Source organism: Typha angustifolia, chromosome 9, assembly GCF_048772165.1.
Source record: "Typha angustifolia cultivar Huaian chromosome 9, ASM4877216v1, whole genome shotgun sequence".
Lineage (NCBI taxonomy): Eukaryota > Viridiplantae > Streptophyta > Magnoliopsida > Poales > Typhaceae > Typha > Typha angustifolia.
This window is the reverse complement of record NC_133247.1, coordinates 6,632,038-6,654,709: the sequence shown is the minus strand read 5'-3', so window position 1 is coordinate 6,654,709 and position 22,672 is coordinate 6,632,038. Positions and strand designations below refer to the sequence as shown.

The window sequence follows — 22,672 nt, the reverse complement described above, 5'->3', positions numbered from 1 at the left end:
GCTCTCCTCTTTCATCCAATTTTTTGTATTTACCAACAAAATTCAATAATCATTTTGCTTTTCAAAAGATATCACTTCAATAATCAATTATTACTTCATTCTATCTCTTCTCTTTCTTCTCTCCTCTCATCCATCCATTATAAAAGGTATTTTGGTCATTTGACATAAAAATCACTATTTTTTCATGTCACATAAAGTATAACCATGACATCACTAGATCGATTTACAACCAAACACCCATTTTTCTCAATTTTACCTTTCTTAGGACTAAGAAATGAGAGTAACTTACCAGATTTTGGAGTAGCTTAAATTTTTATTAGCTTTTAGAGTAATTGGTGAGTTAATATAGTATCAGAGAGCATAAATCCCGTAAGACTATATGTGTTTAAAATATACAACATCCACTCATTTTAGTCAAGTCCATGCATTGTTGTTTATTAGCTTAAACTTTTATAGTAGTTGGTAAGTCAATAGTATTAGGCTAAGCTTAAACTTTGAATCAATTGGTCATCTAATATGGTACCGTTACTATTTTTTCTCAATGTATTGAAAGGTGGCCATGGGTCGTAGGGTTACCCCACCGCCTAGGGCCTAGGCGGAAGGTGGTGCCAAGGCAGCCTAGCATATTTAATATATAAAAATAAAAAGTATCATATATAATAAATAAGATAACTAAATTACTAATAGAGTATATATAAAAATTTATAGTATATTACACCAAAATACTAAATAACATGATCCCAATTTACAAGTCACAACCATAATTAAAAGTTCACACCATAACATATAACATGATCAAAATTATCATAATCATATGACAAGCACAACTATAACAAATAACATTATCAAAGATTCAAAATTATTACAACCATAACAAGAAGTTCACGACCATGATAAATGATCAAAAGTATCGAGTTCACAACCATAAGAACATAAATGCCTTATCATTGGAATTATCATCAAGCTCTAGCTTAACAACATTCTCATTAGCAATTCCCTCATCCAACTAGATTAGTTGCTCATCTAGAGAAATAAAAGGAATGCTACTAGTAGTAGCTTCAGTAGATCTAGTTCCATCCTTGAAGCCAAATACTCGTCAGCTCCTGATGCTTCTGTCACCACCTGTGGAATTAGCCCTTTACCTAGACCTCTTGATCTAGAGACTCATTATCTAACCAATCTCTTGCATTATTTATTTCTTTTGATGCGACATAATCCTTCTCTTTTGCAATCTTTCAATCCTTTGTTCTTGCATTAAATTATACAAAAACGAAATCATTCAGCCTTTTCACTTCCAATCTATTTCTCTTTGAATAAATTTGAAATCAAAGACCAAATAAATATGATAATAGAATTCATCAATTATAATTGATAGCTTCATCAATACAATGATACTTTACCCATCTAATGAGCATTAAGTTCTTTTACATACTGAAAAGCCACATGTTAAATTAAGGATCTTATCGCCATATCTTTTAGGTAGGGGGCACCGACTCTATATACACTCCTCCAATAAGTCAAATAAGTAAATAACCATAAAAATTAGAAAGTAACTTACTAACTTGGTAACATACATAAGAGTAAAGAAATGTGGATATGAATGGGTTGATTATTTACCTTGATTGAATTCATCATTTATTAATTTCTTTTGTTAGCTTTGTTAGTGGTCTCCCAAAATTCTCATTTGCTTCCTTATATGCCTTTATCTCAACATTTGAAATGTGGATTTGAATGGATAAATTTGAGAAAAAATTCTCAACACAACTAATAGTACCATCCATTACCTTTAGTTTACTCTCCATTTAATGACAATCTCTATAGAAGTAGTGTGAATTTAAGAAATATACAACAATGTGGAGGTGCGTGTCAAGCTTTTCATTTGTGTAGTAGTAAATAGCATCTAGGAAAGACTTGGAAGAAGTCTCATTGTTATTGAAAATATTATTTATTTCCTTTTTAGCTTTTTGACATCTTTCAACCCACCTTTATGAATTCCATCGATGGATTATTTTAGCTGTCAACAACTCAAAGCAAGTTCACTAAGGGAGTGAATGCTTTAACTGCAAATGACATTTGCTTTTAAAATTGGTAAATTGAGGATAGTAGAATAAATCTTCTTCCTTTTAGCAATTTTTGATCACTTATATGTTATAAATTTATCAAAAGTAAATATTAGCCTTAATTTTTCTTTCTTCTACAAAAGATTCTTTAATATAAGAAAAGAAGTAGCAAATCTTGTAATTTTGGATCTCACGATCTTTCTTTTTTATATAAACTGAAGCATCAAACTTAATATATTCTAATGTCCATAAGTGAAGGCCATGAATTTCTTCTCACATTTAGTTGAATCTTTAATTCTTTATTCCTTTAACATCCTTTCCCATTTCCCAACATTAGATTTATACGGTGGGCGACACAAGATGTCTAGTATATAGGCGAAGGAGGGCGGGGTTATTCAATATTATTAGTCACACACAACTTGGAGAACATTCTCATCTCCCACTTCCTTGATACCATATCAACAAAAATATTATGAATATATTCACCTATATGTGCATCTTTAGAGCAATTAATAGAATAAAGAAAATTAACTCTCAACTGACACATAAATTTATAATGTTCTTCCTTTTTTTAATCTATCCAACCATCAATCAACTTGAACATTCTCCTCTCCTACTTCCTTGATATCATCAACAAGAATATTACGAATATAGTCACTTATATGTGTATCTTTGGAGCAATCAATAGAACATAGAAAACTGATTCTCAACTGACAACTGACACATAAATTTATAATGTTCTTCCTTATTTAATCTATCCAAGCATTAGTCAAAATTGAGCAGCTAGTTTTCTTCCATGCAACCTTATGATTTTTCAAATTATCATTTGTTTAGCCATTTACTACTTCAAAAATGGCTCATGTAACTCATGCATAGATACTGGCTTGTATCTTAGATCATAATAACCAATTGTTTCCATCAATATATGAAATGCTTTATTTGTTAACGACATTAAAGGGGATGCTACACTTGTAAATCCAATGAGCTAGATAGTTGTTCACTCTTTCTCTTCTTTTGCAAAATTATCCTTTATGTTTGTCTGTACCATCTTTCTTCGCTTTCTAATTGCAAATTCAACATTTATATAAGTGAATTTATTTACAAGACCCTCTTCTCGGTCCTTTACTTCCAACATCTAAAATTTCTAAATCTTTCTTCTCTCCAAATATGTTTACTTATGCCTTGAGTGTTTGTGCCTCGCTTGATTTCTCCTCTTTTTTCTTTTGATTCCTTTCTAGATATTTTTTTGATAATATTTTTTGGCCTCATCAATAGCTTTTGGATAAGGGGCAACATCATCTCTAACATGAGCAATATGTTAATATGTTTTTTAAATAAGGTTCAAAAAATCGGGATCAAAATTAGGATCTGCCTTCCGAAAAAACGGTACATATCGGCTGGATCGGCCGTACCGGTCGCCTCGACCGGATTCGACTTTTTAATTACATAAAATTCTAAATATTATTTAAAAATGCAGGAAAGCTTTTAAAAATTTAAAATTTTTTTACCAAAAATAAGAAAATAAAGAAAGAAAAGCTATGGTGCAATAAAAATTGAAAAGAAAAAGAGATTAGAAAGAGAGTGACTGAAAGAAAATCAAACAAATGAAAGAAAAACCACGATGTAGTGAAGAAGAAGAAGAAGAAGAAGAAGAAGAAGAAGAAGAAAATAAAGAAAAAGGTAGAGAGTAGAAGAAATGAAAAAAATTGAGAGAGATATAAAGAAATAAATTAAAAAAGTTATATAAGGAGTTTGTCGGAGCTAGATCTCTCTGTCTGAGAAACAATGATTATATATAAGGAGAAAGAAAGAGTGAAAGAAATAAAAAGACTAAGCGAGAGAGTGAAAAGAAAGAGTGAAAGAGAGAGAGAGTTTGGATGAGGCCTAGATCAGGATCGGGTTCGGCCGATCCTGATCCAGTGAACCATGTTTTTAAATATAATAATTCCTTCATTGGTGACCTTCCCACAAAATCTACATTTTACTCTATTGACATCATTCTTATTTGGAAGATAACCATATTTCCACCTTGAATAATTGAGCCAGTAGGCACAAAATATTCAAATGCCATTTACCCAGCCATAAATAGTGTTTGAGAGGACTTAGTGGCCATATCTAATTAGTAGTATATAAAATTGGGGCCAATGAGCAATTCACAAACTAACTAGCAATTAATTCACAAAATAAGTAACAATTAAATCCTCAAAGTGAAGGAAAACAAGATTGGGTCCATTGGGCAATTGACAAAATAAACTACATTTCATTGGTTCCAAAATCTAATTAGCAATTAAGTCCGTTGACCTCTAGCATAAGCGCATAACAGATTAACATTAATTAACAAATAAATTAGCAAAATTTTAGGGACAGTGAAAAAAATTAGCATTAATAAATAACAGATTAACATGAATAGATTAATTTTATAGACAGTGATCTCTTTCTTCTTTTGCATAACAGATTAACTTTAATATTATGAGTACACTATATATTTTTTATGGATTAGGAGTACACTATAGATGACCTAATAGGGAGTTGACAGAACAATATCAAAATAATATTATGATTTTAAGGAAAAGATAGGAAACACAAATTCATTCTTAATAAACTAACCTAATATGTGTACAACTATATTACAACTCATCCAGATTCCATAGAATTTTGATTGCTAGTTTAGATTAAACTTTAAGGCACCTTATATAAGCCCAGTTCTTCATGCTAGAATATTAGATAGTCTCTGTAAGCACAAAATATCTAGGTACTTGACTTAAATCATTCCTACTCTTCTACCCTACTTTGACCCATGTTATGATGAGTGAAAGTGGAGATGATAGTAAACTTTTCTAGGGTAAGAATGAATATTGAAATTTCATCAGAAGGTGATCCTTTGTGTATTTCGCTCTTCTTTAATCTTGATCCAGGTATAGCATGAAATTTGATACCTATAACTCTAAAGCATCTCATTAGTAGTATCATATATAAAATTTTCCTTGGTTTGTTATCTTGTATTCTATAGGTCATGCTTTCTGTTTGTCTAATAATCCTTTTGTCTGGATAGTTTGATCCTGCAAAGCTTAGGAAGCTCCGACCAAGCTTTAAGGATAATGGTGGTACTGTTACAGCTGGAAATGCCTCTAGTATAAGGTACCTGTAACCATGTTCGATTATATTTTCTGTACACTTAGTAGGAAGGCCTTATTTCTGTGCATTGTCTAAATTGTACCACAGTAGTGCTAGAAGTTCTAACATGCTAATTGGTAATTATACTTTTAACTGTCTGTAATAAGTGTCATATGTTATATCTTGTTGCATATTACTCAATTCCTCTTCGCTCAAATTTGTTATTCAGTTAATACATCTTTGCCTTCATCTGTGGTCTTATAAATCTTCTATTATTTGTCTACAATACTTCTCATTAGCAAAGTAACAAGGAACAACTTAAAATTGATATTGTTATACTGAAAAGAGTAGACTATAACATGCGTAAGATTCTTATGTGATATCTTTTCCAATTATATTTAGAACTCCTTCATTCTCTGAGAAGGACCCATGGCTTACTAATCTTTCACGAATCATGGATATCTAAACTATTTTGCAGGCCTTGTTTGGGCCCATTACCTACTGTTTGCCCTTTTCTTATTTAATTGGCCTCATAACATGAAGGTGTTGGCTATGCAAGTGGGAACTTACTGTCATGCACTCATGCTTTCTTAAGGATAATGTGTTGTTCCTTGTGTATTCATAATATGGCTTATATGAAACTTAAATCTGAGAGACTATTGGTATTTCAAACTTAGCATATTAGGTCTACTCTATCCAGTTCTTGTTACTTAGATACCCAACTGTCCTTTGACCTATTGTGCAATATTTAAAAGCTTTGGTTATATTATGTTTTAAATCTCCTTTTATGATCCCAAAAACTGGTTATTTGGAGTTGGAAGCATGTGCAATCTCTTCATCACTTGTTAATATTCTTTTGTGCATGGCTGCCTTTAAATCATCACACAACATCAATTAGTTTTTATCAAGGTTTCAAGTATCGGAATTATGATCTAAATCGGCCATCTGAAAAAAAAAAGATATGTATCGGCGGTATCGGCCATCCCTATATTTTAAAATAATTTTTAAAATACAGTAATATTCTAAAAGTTTTAGAAAAAATAATAATAAGATATAAGTATAATTATTCATATATGAAGTCTAAAAAATAAAAAGAAAAATACAATTGTCTTAATCTCAATCTCTCTCTCCGTTTCACACAAATAACAAACTTTTTCTAACTCTCTCCCATCTAATCTCTAATCTCAATCTCACTCATTTAATAAAAAAATCTGATTTCCCTCTCCCTCTCCCTCTCCGACTCTTCCTCTCTCTCCTAACCTGATTCTTCCCCAACATAGTTTCGGCCTCTTTAATGTTCGGCAAACTCCTCTGACATAGATCCGGCTCCGTTGACCTTAGATATATAATTTTTTCTTTTATTCTCTCTCTCTCTCTCTCCGATGAGCTCCCTATCCTCTCTTTCTTTCTCTCACTCTCTTCTCTCTCTTTATCCATTTCTCCATTTCTCTCTCCCTATTTTGGTTCGTCTTGGGGTGGGATCGGCAGATCCGGATTGGCTGGGAACCATGGTTTCACAATATCTTGTGATTTTATGTTGTTTTCTCTTTCTTCGCTGTTATATCATCTAATACTGATTGAATAAATGTATAACCTTTGTCTTCTCATCATTTATTCTTCCTCATAGGAGTCTTTAAAAAAATCAGCAAACTTTTAGTGGATCTTTTGGTATGAGCAACTGGTTCTTTCAGCTTCTGCTTCATCTCTATTTAATTCTTTTCTTTTTATATGTTTAATGTGTGTGTTTCATTTGCATTCTTTCATAATGAAGTATAGCTAATTCTATATGAAATTATGTGAAATTCCCTTGTTCGTGTCACAAAGAGAGATGTATAGCAAGACCATATTGTGTAAGCCATAAGAATTAATTTTTGTCTCTATAAAAATAAGGATAAGGCACATTTGCCCTCCCTAGACGTTCATTTGTGCTAGCCTTATGCTACAGTGAGCATAATAAGATTTAGGGTTAATTACAACCACACCCCCTGAATTATATATGGTTTTTACGAGAACCCCATAAACTTTTTTAGGTTACAACGTTCTCCCTAAATTTTGAATCTAAGTGAAAAGGCAAACGATAGTGACAGAATACACCTAATGACTATTATACCACTAATTAATATATCACAATATTATTAATGAAAAATAAATAAATGAAATTAGCAAATTACATAGTTACCCTTAAATAACTTATCCTCTCTTCTCTCTCCACTCGTCTTCTACCTTGTGTTCATTGACTTTTGGAGGTGCTGAGGTTTCAAGATTCTCTACTATACTCTCCCCTCATCTTCATTCTTCCCTCCCTTCTAATCTCTCCTCATTCCTCCTTCCTCCTTCCATCCTTTCTATTATCTGCCTCCCCGACAACGTTACCGCCTAGGGCTTGCCCTTTCCCATTGCCCCCGCGGGCGAGGGTGCTGGTATTTAGGCTCGCATCATCCATGGGTTTGATTTTATTGGCTGCTTGAACTTTTGAATCTCAAGAGCCATTAGATGCCATTAACCTAGCTTTTATCTCGATTTGTGATCTCTAAATTGTGTTTTTGGCTTTTGATCTAAACTTGGTTGTGCCAACAATTTTTATAGATCCTTTGAATGGTTTGGTTGTCGATTTGGTTTTTGCTGTACTGTTGATATCTGGAAAAAAAGGTACATAGGTGATCCATTTTGCCATTATTTGATTGATTTAGTTTTCATAAGGTGAGGAATATAGAGATTGATTTAGTTTTCATAAGGTGAGGAATCTCGACCAACTGGCAATTTGGCAATCCGTTGATCGGTTTGGTGCCAATTGATCCTTCAACTTCCATCTGCCAAGGAAGCTAGATGGCTTCCTTTCCTAATGGCCTCTTGAACCCAAGTCCATCCCACTACCCAGTTAATTCTTCCTTCATCGAGCATGCTGCAAGGATTCTTGCTTCAATAGTAGCTAGTTTGGTGGCATGGCAAATGCTTCGAAGGACTTCTCGTGTCAGAAAAGTGAAAAGAGTTCGACTAAAATTTGTGAAGACGGTTGCTTGCCTAATGATATTGGATTAGGCAGCAAGAGCCTTGGCGTGGTTCCCTCGGGGGCTGCGGGCCTCGTTGTGTAGCTCGCTAACGGGCAAGGGCAAGCCATGGACAGTAGCATTGTCGGGGAGGGAGAGAATAGAAGGCAAGATGGAGAAGGGAAAGAATAAAAGAGAAAGAAGAATGAAAATGAGGGTATATTCATCTATTATTGTTGGAGCAAAATAAAATTAAGTTCTCTTCCCTCCAATAAGGGCATCTAGGTCATTTGTAGCTGATGTACTCTGATATGATTGCCACGTATATTTAATTTGCTTAATTTTTTTGACAGTACATTAACAAAAGAGTGACATTGAAATTTTTTAAAGTTTATGGGGGATATTGTAAGCTAAATGTGTTTAGAGGTTCCCCGTGAAAATCAAGTATAGTTCAGGGGGGTTCAGGGGGGTGTAGACGTATTTAACCCTGATTTATTTGAACTGCTATATGGTTTCTCTACAGAAAGTTACCACTAAAATTGGCACTTCTAATAGGTGAGTATTTTCTACTTTCTAGCATGGTTCCCAAAATTGGTTGATTTTGATTTGGACCAAAACTAGTCTAGTATTTGGGATCGATTGAAACGGGACCTGAAACCAGTCTAATATCAGCTAGTGTTAGCTGTATTGGTTGGATCGGCTAATCACTCTCGATTGATCGGTCGAAACTCTACCAAAACTAAATTGTTTTAAGATTCAATTCAAATTTAAAATATATCTAACCTATAATTTAAAATTGTCGTCTTCAGTTGCATTCTTTTCAAAATTTTAGTTTTTACCCTCCATCTATAATATGCTCTTCTCCCACCTCTTACATCGAGCTGATCCGGCAGCCGATTCGGTGATTTCCTCCAACTACTCTACACTCTGTGAACTTTGATGAGTTTTTTTTTCTTATTTCTTGCTCACTCTTTAACTTTTATTTTTTTATTGCTATAAAGTAACAGTGAAAAGAAATCTCTCTCTCCACTGTATTCTGTAGTATAAATTATTAATATAAAAATTTATCAAATTCAAGTCGAAATTCGTCATAGTTTTCGAGTGAGTTTTTTCTTTAGTTTTTAGGCTTCATATGTGGCTAATTTTTATTTTCTTAATTATTATGGACCAGATCTGGACTGATCGAAGTAAAAAAATTATAAAAATTTAGGTGGTGGTAGTCTCATGAGATAGGGTTCTAATCATTTTAATTTTATATCAATCAGATGTCTGAATGAAAAGAAATAATTAAAATAGTGGAGCAAGGTCAAAATGGGGCAAAACAGTAAATATTTAATGTTGCGATGTTCATCGGAAGGTGACGGACGACCAAGGGTGATGGTGGCTAGGGTTTGGATGCTTGAAAGGATTTTACGATTACGATGTATTCCTATGAAGATAAAAGCGATCTAATGGCTATGATAAAAATAGTAAATGTGATTTAAGAAAATAACTAAACTCAATTAATTTTCAATGCTTGGATACTTGGATTCTTAAAGCTCAGCCTCTCTATATATAGAGGTTGGGTACAACGAGTCTTACTCGGACTTAGTCCTAAAAAACTTATATGACTCGAACTACGACTTGCCTTAGAGATTTACATAACTTAATTGAATTTGCCTTAGTGGCTTACATAATTTAATTGAACTTACCTTAATAGTTTATATGACTTAATAAGACTTGCCTTAAGAACTTACATAAGCATGAATCAATTAAAAAATAAATAGGCTCAATCAATTAAGCTCAATGTTTTTATGATGCAATTCAATCTTACTCAGTTTGCATCATTAATTTTCTATTATTTTTCTCAAATTTTAAATTATTTTACATTTTCAAATTTTTTTTGATTTTTTACATAATTAAAAATTATCCAATCTGATACAGATGGCCAATACGACCAATATAGCTGATACATATCGTTTTTTTTAACGGTCGATCCCAATCCCAATATTGAGTTTTAGAACCTTGCTTTCTAGGATTGATTTTTTGGCCATCAATATTAATATATAATTATGCATTGTTAGGTTAGTTTAAGAGTTTCCAATGTAAAGACTTTTGAATTTCGAGGAGTTGTATCGTCTTCTTTGAACGAGCAGTCTCTTTGTCTGTATGAGGATTGTTCCATAAACAGTTGAGATGTCTGATAAGTTACCTGATTATTTTTGTTGTTTCTTGATAAAATATAGTACCTTCTATAAGATGTCTCTTTAAGCTGTGAATATATGTCAATAAACTACTCTTTGTTCTCTTGGTGAAGTGATGGTGCTGCTGCATTGGTATTAGTGAGTGGAGAGAAGGCTTTGAATCTTGGATTGCAAGTGATTGCGAAGATAACAGGATATGCTGATGCGGCTCAGGTATGGGAACAAAGAGAGAAACCCTCGTCACACTTAAAATAAATATGCTGGATAATATCAAGAAAAATTGAAGACAAGTAGGCTAGTGCTAGACTGGCCAGTTGAATACAATCAAGTCGGTCTTTTTTCGTAATTTCTGCTGAAGTGAATTCTCATGCAGGCCCCTGAGCTATTTACAACAGCTCCAGCTCTTGCCATACCAAAGGCAATTTCAAATGCTGGCTTGGTTGCTTCTCAAGTTGATTATTATGAAATCAATGAAGCTTTCTCTGTATGACTAAATCCTTCCTATCAACCGTATTAAGTAAACTGATTCATCATAACATTTGTCTTCTTAGTTATTTGTAACTTAACTCAAATTATTATTGCCAGGTTGTGGCCCTTGCAAATCAAAAGCTTCTTGGGCTTTCTTCTGTAAGTTATCTTACTTATTTATATGATTCTAGAATTATGTTCACTACAGTAACTTTTTGAAGAACTAGATTTATATGCTAGTCATTACTTGGGTTTCATTTGGTAGATATGTTTGCCATCATTTTGATATCTTGAACTCTTTCTTTATCTTGTCACTGTTGCTGTTTGCACTTGCAGGAAAAGGTTAATGTGCATGGTGGAGCTGTCTCTCTAGGACACCCTCTAGGTTGCAGTGGAGCTCGCATTTTGGTCACCCTGATAGGGGTAAGCATCATACTCAAGCACATAACTATTTTATACTTCTATTTTCTTCTCATTTATCATTGATTTGGGTAGCTTTGCTTATTAGCCACCATAATTCCCAGTGTTTGTTCCTTTTCTGGCATCTTATCTGCATAAGTAGTTCTACTAATCATTTACATTGATTTCAGTCACCAGAGCAGAACAACTGACCTTGCATTTCTATATATTGGATGTAATAAATCTTTGTGCTCATGTTTCAGACATGCCTTTTTCTTTCTTCTTGATGTGGCAGATTGACTAGGTTGCATTTTATGTGTTCCTGTATGCCATGATGCTAGGTCTTTACTTTTAATGCTTGGTACCATGAACAAAAAGCAAACAAACAGAGTGAGAAGAAAATATTGATCAGTTTGAGAAGATCAATCCTACAAACCGAGATACTATGACTTAGAAAATGATGGTGCGTGAGGCAACTACATATAAATAGACTCAATTAACTTTCTGGACAATAATAGGAAAATGCAAATTAGGAAATATCAATAATTTGTTCTAAGCTGACTAGTCATAACTAAAGAAGCTTATATTGATATGCAAAAAACTCTAAAATGAGTATATGCTAATAATGAAAATGGAGGTGCAGTATCATATCTCATCATTCAAATATCTTTCTCCTTAGCATTGATCCTTTTAGCTATCCAATAATATCAAAAAGCCAGTTGCACTTTGCATCTAATTTCCATTTATAGAACCAATCTGTGTTCATTTTTAGTGTTGATGACTAATCTATTCAACTAATAACGAGTAATTATAATCGCCACAGATATTTCATTGACAATTTTGAATTAATGGTTGTACCTTTCCATGTCCAAAGTCCAAACAATATTTTGAGATTCCTACAATTTCGCTTGTAGTATTCTATTGAGTCAATTTCTTTGATAAAAGATATCATGGGAGAGCTCGGTGATGCTTTATCTATAAATTCCTTATTGCAGAGCCATTAATTTTGCAAATGCTATTTTCTCAGTAATGACCAACTCATTTAACAATAGCGGTTACTTCTTTCGAATCTTGTTTTCACCCTTTCTACTTGGATCATCTTGAAATGGATAGTGAAACTATTTGGTCATCAGCATGGTACTGCCTAACCACACGTTCAACACAGTACTGCCGATTGACCTGATTAGCATGGGGCAGCATGATGTGAAATAATCTTGTTGACTTGACTAGGCAACCAATGAGAGGGGATGAATTGAGTTTAAAAGTTAAATAAGAAGATAAAAATCAAGTATGCAAATATATGCACAAATTGTAATGGTAATGAGAAATTCAATGCTTTATCAAATTAAGATAATGCAAATAGATATCTTTATTTTTATACATATGATTATGTTATGAAATTTTAAATGAGATAAGTAAAGAAAAGAGAAAGTAAATATGATACGAAGATTTAGTGGTTTGGCCAATGTCTATGTCCACTCCACAAGGTTTTCTTCCTTAAAAATTCACTATGCATTAAAAGACATATACCACTAGGTGTTAATAATTTTTACGCAAGAGATTTATCCTTCAAAATCTCTTCTCTCAAAACAACTTTTACTTTTGAGTCAAGAAGCCCACTGATTTCTTTCAAAAGATATACTCAATCTCTCACCTACAAATCACGAAGACTTTTTCACATTCTTCACAAATTAAATCAAAAACACACACACCTAAGGTGTGTGATAACTCTCAAAGAGTTTAATTTACAGATAAATCTCACTAAATAAAAGAAAAAAATATAAAGAAAACTTGTTAAGTGGGAACTTCTCTTCTCCAATATGGGCTGAAATACATTACTTTCTTTTGTATCCTTTGATTTGCCTTTTAAACTTTTGCTTCAACATAAGGTATGGGCCTTCTTTTATAGGCTTGAGAAGACTATTTGCTATTTGAAATAATTAAGTGGGAACTTCTCTTCTCCAATATGGGCTGAAATACATTACTTTCTTTTGTATCCTTTGATTTGCCTTTTAAACTTTTGCTTCAACATAAGGTATGGGCCTTCTTTTATAGGCTTGAGAAGACTATTTGCTATTTGAAATAATTTGAAACAATGAAAACCATTTTACAAAGTATTTAATATATGAGGATTTTGGATAATTTTTTTTGTCTTGCATCACCTTATTAACAACTAAAATGATGGAATTTACTTTTCCAACCTGATAAGAATTATATCAAAAGACATTTAGCTAAAAGTTATGGCCAAAAGAGTAAACGTGTATGAAGATGTAAGCTTGAAATATAGCAACGAATAGTCAATTTGTAGGCCCTATTGCACATAGGTAAACTTCGAATTTTAAATATATTTATATATGAAAGTTGTAAAATATCAAGTGTACTTTTCACATATAAAATATCATATTTATCAGATCACTATAAAGAAATTTATAAATAAGAAAATTGGACAGGTGTTAAGAATCTATTTGGCAGAATACAGTTTTGTAATATCTAAATTATGACATAAGTTTGAAAATTAAAACCTAAGAATTAAAAATTACATATTATAACAAAGATGTAGATAATTGAGTTTTCTTTTCAAATATAAAAGAATTAAATTGATATCATATAACAATTAACAGTTATGCCCGAAATACTACCACATAGTTAGAGTTAATTCAACTTTTACATCAAAGATAAAAAACTTTCAATTGATAATTACTATTTTAACATGTTTGGTATCATTAAAATAATATAGTTTATTCATTTTTTTTGTTATCATTAAAATTAAATAATAAACCATTGAAATCATAGGGCTGACAAATCTGTCGATTAAGATGATTAACATGGGGCAACACAATGTGAAATAATTTGTCAGTTTGACATGGAGTAGTATTGGTCCATGCATTGACATGGGGGACGTATTGAATTATGGCTCAGTACCATGTCGATTTCCTATTATCATAGTACACATCGAATGACAAATATGTGCCACTTGAAACAGGTCCTTACATTTAAAGCCTTTCTGGTTTACCTGTTAAGAGTGACTTTGGCTTTAAATAAGATTAGAAAGTTATTCTTTCTAAGTACTTAATTGATTCGTTGAGAGAAGCTTATTTAGCAAGCTTTTGATTCTCTTATAATCATGTCACATAGATAACATTGCCACCATTAGGTGAACATTTGTAGTAAAGTCAAGGTGGCTAGCATGGCATGTGCTACGACACTTGTTGACCATGCCACAAGAGTAGAATCTCTACCGTTGACCCCATGTAAGAGGAGGAGAGAAAAATAGAAGGATAGGTCATCACTGATATGCCCTCCTCTCCGCCATCACCCTCTCTTTGTAGTCGTCGTTGCATTCCTCAATGGATCATTTTATCAACCCATTACCCTATCATCTTCTCCGATTATGGAACAATTTGATGACACTTTTTGTCACAAATTGATGAGGGAATGCAATCATGCAATTTCCAATTATTCTAGAACAAAGGAGAGAAGAAAACCAATGAACTCTCAAAGAGTATCTATCTCAGCTTAGCAACCCATCCACATGAGCCAGATCTCGTTTGGATGCTGTGTACATTCCAAAAATCCAAAAAAGTGTTGTATTGTGCCAAAATTTAGAATTTCTAAAAATCAATTTTGCAAATATAATCAAAGATACTGTAAGTCAAATAGAAACATATTATAGGATTAGAGATGTCAAAATCAATCAAAGCATCTGAAGATCAAGCATTTTCCTATTTTGCATGATATTAAGTACTAAATTCAAAAAAGATCTTATCATGATGCACTAATATGTAAAGATAGATAAATAAGTGATTAATCTAGAAGTCCAATCAGCCTAAAATTTGCAATGGCAGCTTACACACTTAAAATGTAAGATAACCCTTTCCTTGAACCTATTCAAAAGCATGCTTCATGAAAAAATTTCTCAGTAAGATTTTCCTTTTCTTTTTCACCTTTTATCAATAAAGTCTTCAATTTTGTGAAGCCACATTGAATCTAAGATTTTTCTTAAATGCTCATTTTAAGGTGACTTTTGCTCTTACCCTTAAGGTAACCCTTTCCAATGCAATTTTAAAAGTTCACTGATATACAATTGCAACAAGCCTAATGGTCAATCTAGTATGATCAAATATGGGCATTATGCAACCTATTAGATATTAGGGATAACTTAAGTGAATTTTAGAGTTACCAGATATGTACTCTAGGTCATTTGCTTTCTATTCAACATGGAATATCAAACATGACAATCTCTACCACAAGAATAATATATAACTTATTTAAGAAATATATAATGATCAAATAGATCGGTAAGTTGCTATCAAAATCTTTTTGGTATTTAAATTTCTTATATTTTTTTATTTTTTTTCTGAAAATGAGAAATAATAAAGAAACAAACCAAAAATGAAACTAACCTAAAGAAAAAGATAACTTAAATAAACTCAAACAATATCCATAAAAATCCATCAAATAAAAAAAATTCAAATCAGATACAATGAAAGCTCTGACTTAAGATCTACAATTTGGTTCTCGAGGTACATTTATTCATCATTGGCCACTTTAAGCTTTTTTGCCATCTTCATGTTTGATTTCATCAATTTATGACTCACAGAGCATATCGTAGGCCGTTTGTATATTGGTGCCAATGTCATCATCCTTGTCATTCCTATGCTCCTTTGAAATAATTTCACAATGATTCGAAGTGACTTGGGATCAATTCAAATTGTAGACAATTCTGCACAGTCAGTGGAGAATATTCGTCAAATATTCTTCTAATATTAAAAAATTATAAAACCAATTGGAATAGCTTCTTAACTTCCAAATCTAGGTTTTTTATATTTAGACCTTTTATAGATTAGGACTATATCAGGGTCTAATCTGGATAACAAGCCGATGGTTGTGTTGGTGGCAGGAGTGGTTCGACTTGTAGATGGTGAAGGAGATGGAGTGTTTGGTTGATGATGGTGGTGATGATTTGGTAGATTGATACTGTAGGGGAGAAGTAGGCCTATCTTACGAGACTAGGGGGATTGACGAACGAGGGAGATAATAAGCAAGACAATATTGTTCCAATAAAAGAGGCAGCGTTGGTTGGTGAAAAAGGAGGAGGGAGATGTTGAGACCGGTGACTAAGTTGAGAGGAAAAATATTCTAGGGATGCAAGAGCAAAAGTTAATTAATCTTTTATTCCAAGCATACATAAGATATAAGCCATAAGGCTCTATTTATAGAATTTGTTTAGTCAAAGTCCTCTCCTTATGAGTCCTCTGCCATGTTATTAGTTTTCCGGATAAAATTTTTAAATTTCTTAATAAAGAAAGCCAGAAAATTTAGGATCTACATTGTCGTCAGAATCATAATTATCCTTTTTTAGAGATGATAAAGCAATACCTTTTATCCTTTTAGGACGATGAGGTAAAGATTCATAAGTTTGTAAATTCCTATTAAATCTTCGACTTTGATAGCATTAATATCTTTACTTTTCTTAATTTGTAGTTACCTTTGCTTCAAATCTTGTAGGTAGTGACTAAAGTATTTTTTTGTTGAATTTACTCAAGGGTTCTTTTTGCTAGGGCTGAAACTAGTATTCACCATGTCTAGCATAGAACTCATCAAAGGTCTCTAATCCTTCCATCTTGAGCGTCTTAAAAGAAGTGGTCAAGTTTTTATGTTTAAAATTTTAACTGCATGCGTATCTTTATGTGTAAATTTCAATATGTCCCATGCTTCCTTTACGATTTCACAAGTGCTGATGCATCTGAACTTATCCTGAGTGACACCTCTGAATATGTACATTGATTGGTTTGTTGTTCCATCCCATGCCTTCAAAATTGTTTTTATATCACTTCTCAATAGGTTTTGGTACCACTGACTCTCCTAATTTTTCAGTAGGAGGTGAATAACCATATACAATAGAAATCCAAACATGCTTATCAATCGATTTTGAAAAACTCTCATCCTAGGTTTCCAATGAGAATAGTTAGACCCATGAAGAAATGGAAGGCCTAATTGTTGATAGACCTCCTCTAGACAAATTCATATAAGAGAAACCCACTCTAATACCTATTGAAAATTCGAAATAAGATTCCTAGTTTAACTAGGTTTTAGAGATATGGAATCTCAAAGCCTAAGTCAAAGTCAAAAGTCAAAAGTCAAAAATCAAATCTAAATTGTTTTAAGAAAACCGAGTCCTACTAGGTCTAGAAAACTAATTAAGAATCAAACATCGAAGCTGAAACCAATTAGAAAATCTGAATTCTATATCAAAGAAAATCAAACTCAAGTTGGTGTGCAAAAAAACTAATTAGGACTAGAACACGGAAAAGCCGAATACAAATAAAAAAGATAAATGCAACTAACAGAAGACAACACATTTCTTTTTAATGTGAAAAATCTCTTGCATAGAGGGGAAAAAAATAACAGACCCACTCAAAGGTGATCGATCATATTTCACTAAGTAATAGAAGAAATATTTACTTACAACCCCTTTCAACACTCTTATGCTGTAGTATTTGAGTAACCTTTTGAACAAGAACCCCTTGATTAACTACTCTCGTGAAAAATATTGCTTTCTTTTGGTAAGCACTCAAGTGATAGATCAATCCTCAAAAGCATGTGTCGATGTGTTTGATGTCAACGTTTTTGATGTCGACAAATGATTAGCTCCTTCTGATGCTACTGATTATCCTCAACTATAGTTTAAGCAATTAGACAAGTATAAAGATATCCTCACTCAAATACGAAGCATAAACTCTAAGAAAAAAACTTCAGAATTCCTTTAAGATGGGAGTAAGAATCCTAGAGTTCTCTTTCCAATCAGTGATCCAATCTCCAACTATCAGTCTTTTAATTAGGGGTTAGAAATATCCTTGATTCATGATGGATAAGCCACTAAAAGAATTCTCAAATCCATTTCCGATTCAAAGCTTTCTTTTGCTGTCCTGTGTATGCCGTCCAGATGCCATTTATCCTGTACAGAGGCTATTTAAGTTTCATTAGGTAAACTGTTCCGGCAGTCCAGACGCCATTAACCCCTTGTGGACGAAGTTCTAAAACATGAAGCTCTAATCTTCTTATGATTTTTTTATTGTACGATCTGATCTTCCATACGCTATGTGACTTGACCATACATGTAAATCTAATTAATATTGTTAAAATTATCAAACACATATGAATGACTAAAATAACCTTTCTTCAAGTTGAGAACTTAAAATATTTATTTAACGATTCTTGTGTTGCATAAAAGAAGATATTTTCCTTGTACTGTGATTTTGGGTAAAATATTAGATATCTCTTGAGTCTGGAACCATTTTAAATAATTTATACAAGGAGAAAATGTTTTTTTTTAATCTAAGTTTGGTTTTATTCATAATTAGTTATGTTTAAATAACTGAATGGCATTTTTGAAAGAATACAAAGATTTTGGCCACAATTAGAAATTCCTAAAAATTAAAATTTGCATGCTGGATTTCTCAATTAAGCTGTTGCTAGTTTGGAGTACTTCTAGTGCTAATTAATTGTCCTAATTTAATTTCAATTATCAATTGATCTTAATGTTTGCCCTGTCATAGGTCACCCGACACTTAATTCACTAATAACCTATATTATTAGTTCTAAATAACCCATACATCCATTTGCAATTTTTTGAATGTTTGAAGTGAGGATGCATTTTGTTTAGGTTATGGACCAGTGCACACATCATTCATGATTATTGTCTTGAAGTTTCATATATTGAATTCAGCTTTTGCTTTGATGTAAAGGCCATTTAGCTGGTTTCACTTTGACATCAAGATCAGGAAATATATTATCTGTTGGTGGTATTAGCACTCTCAAGGTACAGAGAGGGAGGAGGGAGGGAGGGAGGGAGACCCATCCTAATATACTTAACTCCTAAACTATATGTTTTCAAATTATGACAATACTCAGTACCTCTGTGTGAAGTAGAGTTATTGATTGCTTGTGACAATATGTTTCTTGTATCTTCACAGGTTCTCAGACAGAGGAGTGGAAAAGTTGGAGTTGCTGGCGTCTGCAATGGCGGTGGGGGAGCTTCTGCACTTGTTCTACAGCTTGTGTAAGCATTTTCAATTTGGTGAGTCTCAAATGCTCTATCATTTTGCCTTCTTATATGCTTATATCATCGTTGGCTTCGCGTAAGAGTCCTCTCTAGGAACTTGGAATAACTTGTCACACTAGAGCATCTCAAGTTTAGTGATCTCTGATTTCTGATCCAAATCATTTCGCATTTACATCTTCCTCCTCACGCAATGTAAAACCTAGTCATCAGCCTCTTCACCTCCCTCTGCTCTCTTCTCTCCCTCCCACCTCCCATCCCTCTGCCGCTGCTCCATCCATCTCTCCTTTCTGATAGTTAAATCATCATTGACACCATGATTTTGCCAGGGGGATGAAATGTGCCTCCTAGCATATCTCGTTTCAACAAACTGCCGACACCCAATGCCAGCGGCTCATATCTTTAACGCACCTAATGATCATAGCAAATTCCACATAGTAGCGTTGTTCTAAAACTCCAAAACCATAACAGGTGCTATAGTAAAAGGCAACTACTATAATGCTTAGACTTGATTAGTCATCAGACTTGGCAACAATTTTATTGGTGGGTCTTCTTTCATCTGATCATTTTGCTTCCTTAGTAACCTTTGTATGATGTATTTTTTATATGTAATATTACTTTATTGACATCTTTGGCAGCTTAGCTAAGACTTTATGTTCCAAGACTTGTATTGCTTCATGTTATTGTATTTCTGTAATTCTAGTCATATTCTGCTTGAAGTAGGTACTTCACCCACTGAGTAGTAGGTGATGGGACTTAACAAGATATGTGTTCTAGACGTAAAAGATAACATATTTTAGGAAACTGCTTTAGGTATAAGGCACCCACTGTAGTTTGCATTCTCTGGTGAGCACCATAAACCAATTCACCCTTATGTATTCGCAGAGAACTTTTTGTTACGCTATGTAATAGAGGTGAGAGAATAGTCTGTGATTGGTTACATATAATCTATGAAGAAGCATTGCTGATTTTTTGGTATGTCTTAATAAACTTCTATGTTGGCACTATATAAAAGCTTGCTTTTGGACTTGCGGAACCTTTCATTTTCAGTCAAACTTCTGCATCTAGCCAGAATAGGATGAATAATGACTTATTGATCATATTCTACTACTGGCTTGGATGCCAAATTATACTGGTGCTGTCATGGATCCATAATTATAGTGCATGTCAATATGGGATGTATTTGGCCTATGAATGATGATAATTATACTGAGAACTAGTAGTAATGACCATTTGTCTGTTGGATATGACAATTCAAATATTTGAATTATCCTAATGCTCAATGTCTTTTCTGATGTTCACTAGAACACATTTTTAGAGAATTCTCCTTTAGCATCAGGTTTGATGCTCTTAAGCATTGTCTTCTTCTTTTATTTCGAGGTGCAATGTGCATGGGAGAGGTAGCATGAACAACTATGATCTGCCTGATAGTAACTTTTTGTTACTTCTCTGTACATTCATGCACTCTATAGTTTGCCTGGTGCACAAATCATTGCTGTTCTTATGTCATAAATAACTAAGAGAATATGTTTGAGGCTGAAGACCTTTGTTGCAAGCTTGGAATGTAATTACTAGATTAATACTCAAGGACCTCCAGTGCTGCATGTAGAAAAGGTACTTGTTTGGAAACTGTCTGGTGAGTAGTAGTTTGAAGCATGTCAGACATGCCCCTCACTGAGTTATACTAATATTTCATTCAGGAATTGCTTTTACAGAGGTTTTCAAGCAAGTTTATGAATTACCTGTTTTGTATTAGGAAGATATCAGGCATTCTTCTTCCTGAAGAACTAAATAAGATTGGAGTGGTTATATCTTCTTTTTCTGATTTTATTATAGTGGTGCTGTAGCTGTCAGTGTTCATGAAACAGTAACCTAGATGAGATAAAGAGTCCTTGTTTAAAGTTTTTAAAAGTTGTTTAGAGTCTTTGCATTACTTTTATCTTCAAGATTTCCATCAAGAGTCAAATTAGTTTTTCTTGTGAGCAAGTTAGTGTCTTTATAAAAGGTCTTTAGAGAGCTGAAAACTGTATTATCGATAGATTGATCAATGAAAAGAAGCTTGTTTGGCCAGGTGTGGCTTGTTTATCACTATTCTCTTTGGTTCTCTCCATTTTCGTCCTCCTCTAATCTCTCAATTCTCTTCTACTGGACGGTCTATCGTCGCATGGTGTACATTTCTATTCTGTCCTACATCAGAAAGAGAAGCAAATCTTCTTCCCTTCTTGGACATGCAGAGTGGCCATGTTCTTGTTCCTTTATCCAGTTACATGACATCCAAGTCAATTTTTGAAGCTTAGCTTTGAGTAGTTCCAGTGACTTACTAATAAATATAAACTGTTAGTATAAATTAGTTCTTTGAGTGTGTAAATTTGCAAGCTTGTCTGTAGTTTGCTCTATTCTGATGAAGGTTTTTCTAATATGCAGGTCTCATGCAGGAGTCAAGCGATCGTTCTTATGAGAGATTTTCTATTTTGATAATAACCTGTGTTGTATCTGACTTCATTTTGTGCAAATTCTTTAGTATTATTTCAATTAGGTTTAGCTCAAGAATGTGGAAGCCTAATTAGTTTAGGGCAAGGCCTTATTTATGAGACACCAATTACCATTGCCATTATGGTTGCAATATCATACTTACATTGTTTTAAGCTGAAGAAATTTCAGAAACTGGTTAATTGCACAGGAAGATAGTGGAAGCAAAGTTTAATAAATCCAGACATTTTGGCAGAGATTTGTCCTTCCTTTCTGATTCATTTACTAAAATTATTCCAGCATTGAGAAGATATATGGACTTGCACAGGAAGGAAGTGATTTATGTAGAACAAAATAACCTAACAAACTCATAATTTATAAAATAAGGGAAAAAAGATCACATTAATAATATATATTAAGCAATTGACAAATGTGGCGATTAGCTTATCAGATATGGATTTGATAGTGTTTAACCCATATTAAGATTTATATTTTTGGTTCAGATAGAGATAAGATGATAAAAAATTTACAATTATATTATAATTAAATAGATATAGATAATTTTTTGGATATGGATTGACTCTTAGATAGATATGGATACAGATCAGATTTGAAACAGATCTTGATAAATAACTAGAGATATATATATATATCGCATCTTAAAAAAGACTTTACTCGCAAACTAAGAAAATAACAAGGTATGCCGAGCAAAAAATAAGGGACAACATTGTTAAAGAAAAAAACATAAGAGAAGCTACAATAGTCCTGTCTCTATTTGTTTGGCGACTAGATTCCGAAGATCTCCAACATTCAAGCATCCAAATTATGTTTATAAGCCTTCAGAAAAATAAATTCGAGCATCTATTGGGCATTTCTTTTAGCATGTTGGCCTGAGTCAAGAGGAGCCAAAAGAATGCCAAATAGTCTTCA

The 22,672-nt window shown here is 33.1% G+C and overlaps 1 protein-coding gene across 3 annotated transcripts in view; it reads left to right on the top strand.

Moving 5' to 3' along the window:
- LOC140767536 (acetyl-CoA acetyltransferase 2-like) overlaps nt 1-21,997 on the top strand; it is a 33,385-nt gene extending 11,388 nt beyond the window's left edge. For 2 of the 3 annotated variants that reach the window (XM_073107486.1, XM_073107487.1), the window contains exons 9-15: nt 5,113-5,198; nt 10,458-10,557; nt 10,718-10,828; nt 10,930-10,971; nt 11,149-11,235; nt 19,188-19,273; nt 21,698-21,997. In XM_073107486.1, coding sequence (XP_072963587.1) covers nt 5,113-5,198; nt 10,458-10,557; nt 10,718-10,828; nt 10,930-10,971; nt 11,149-11,235; nt 19,188-19,273; nt 21,698-21,731 — 546 coding nt within the window. In that variant the 3' untranslated portion in view covers nt 21,732-21,997. Of the gene's footprint in view, nt 1-5,112; nt 5,199-10,457; nt 10,558-10,717; nt 10,829-10,929; nt 10,972-11,148; nt 11,236-19,187; nt 19,292-21,697 lie in introns of all 3 variants that reach the window. The other variant, XM_073107489.1, reaches the window with a different exon arrangement.
- Nucleotides 21,998-22,672: the final 675 nt, after the last annotated feature.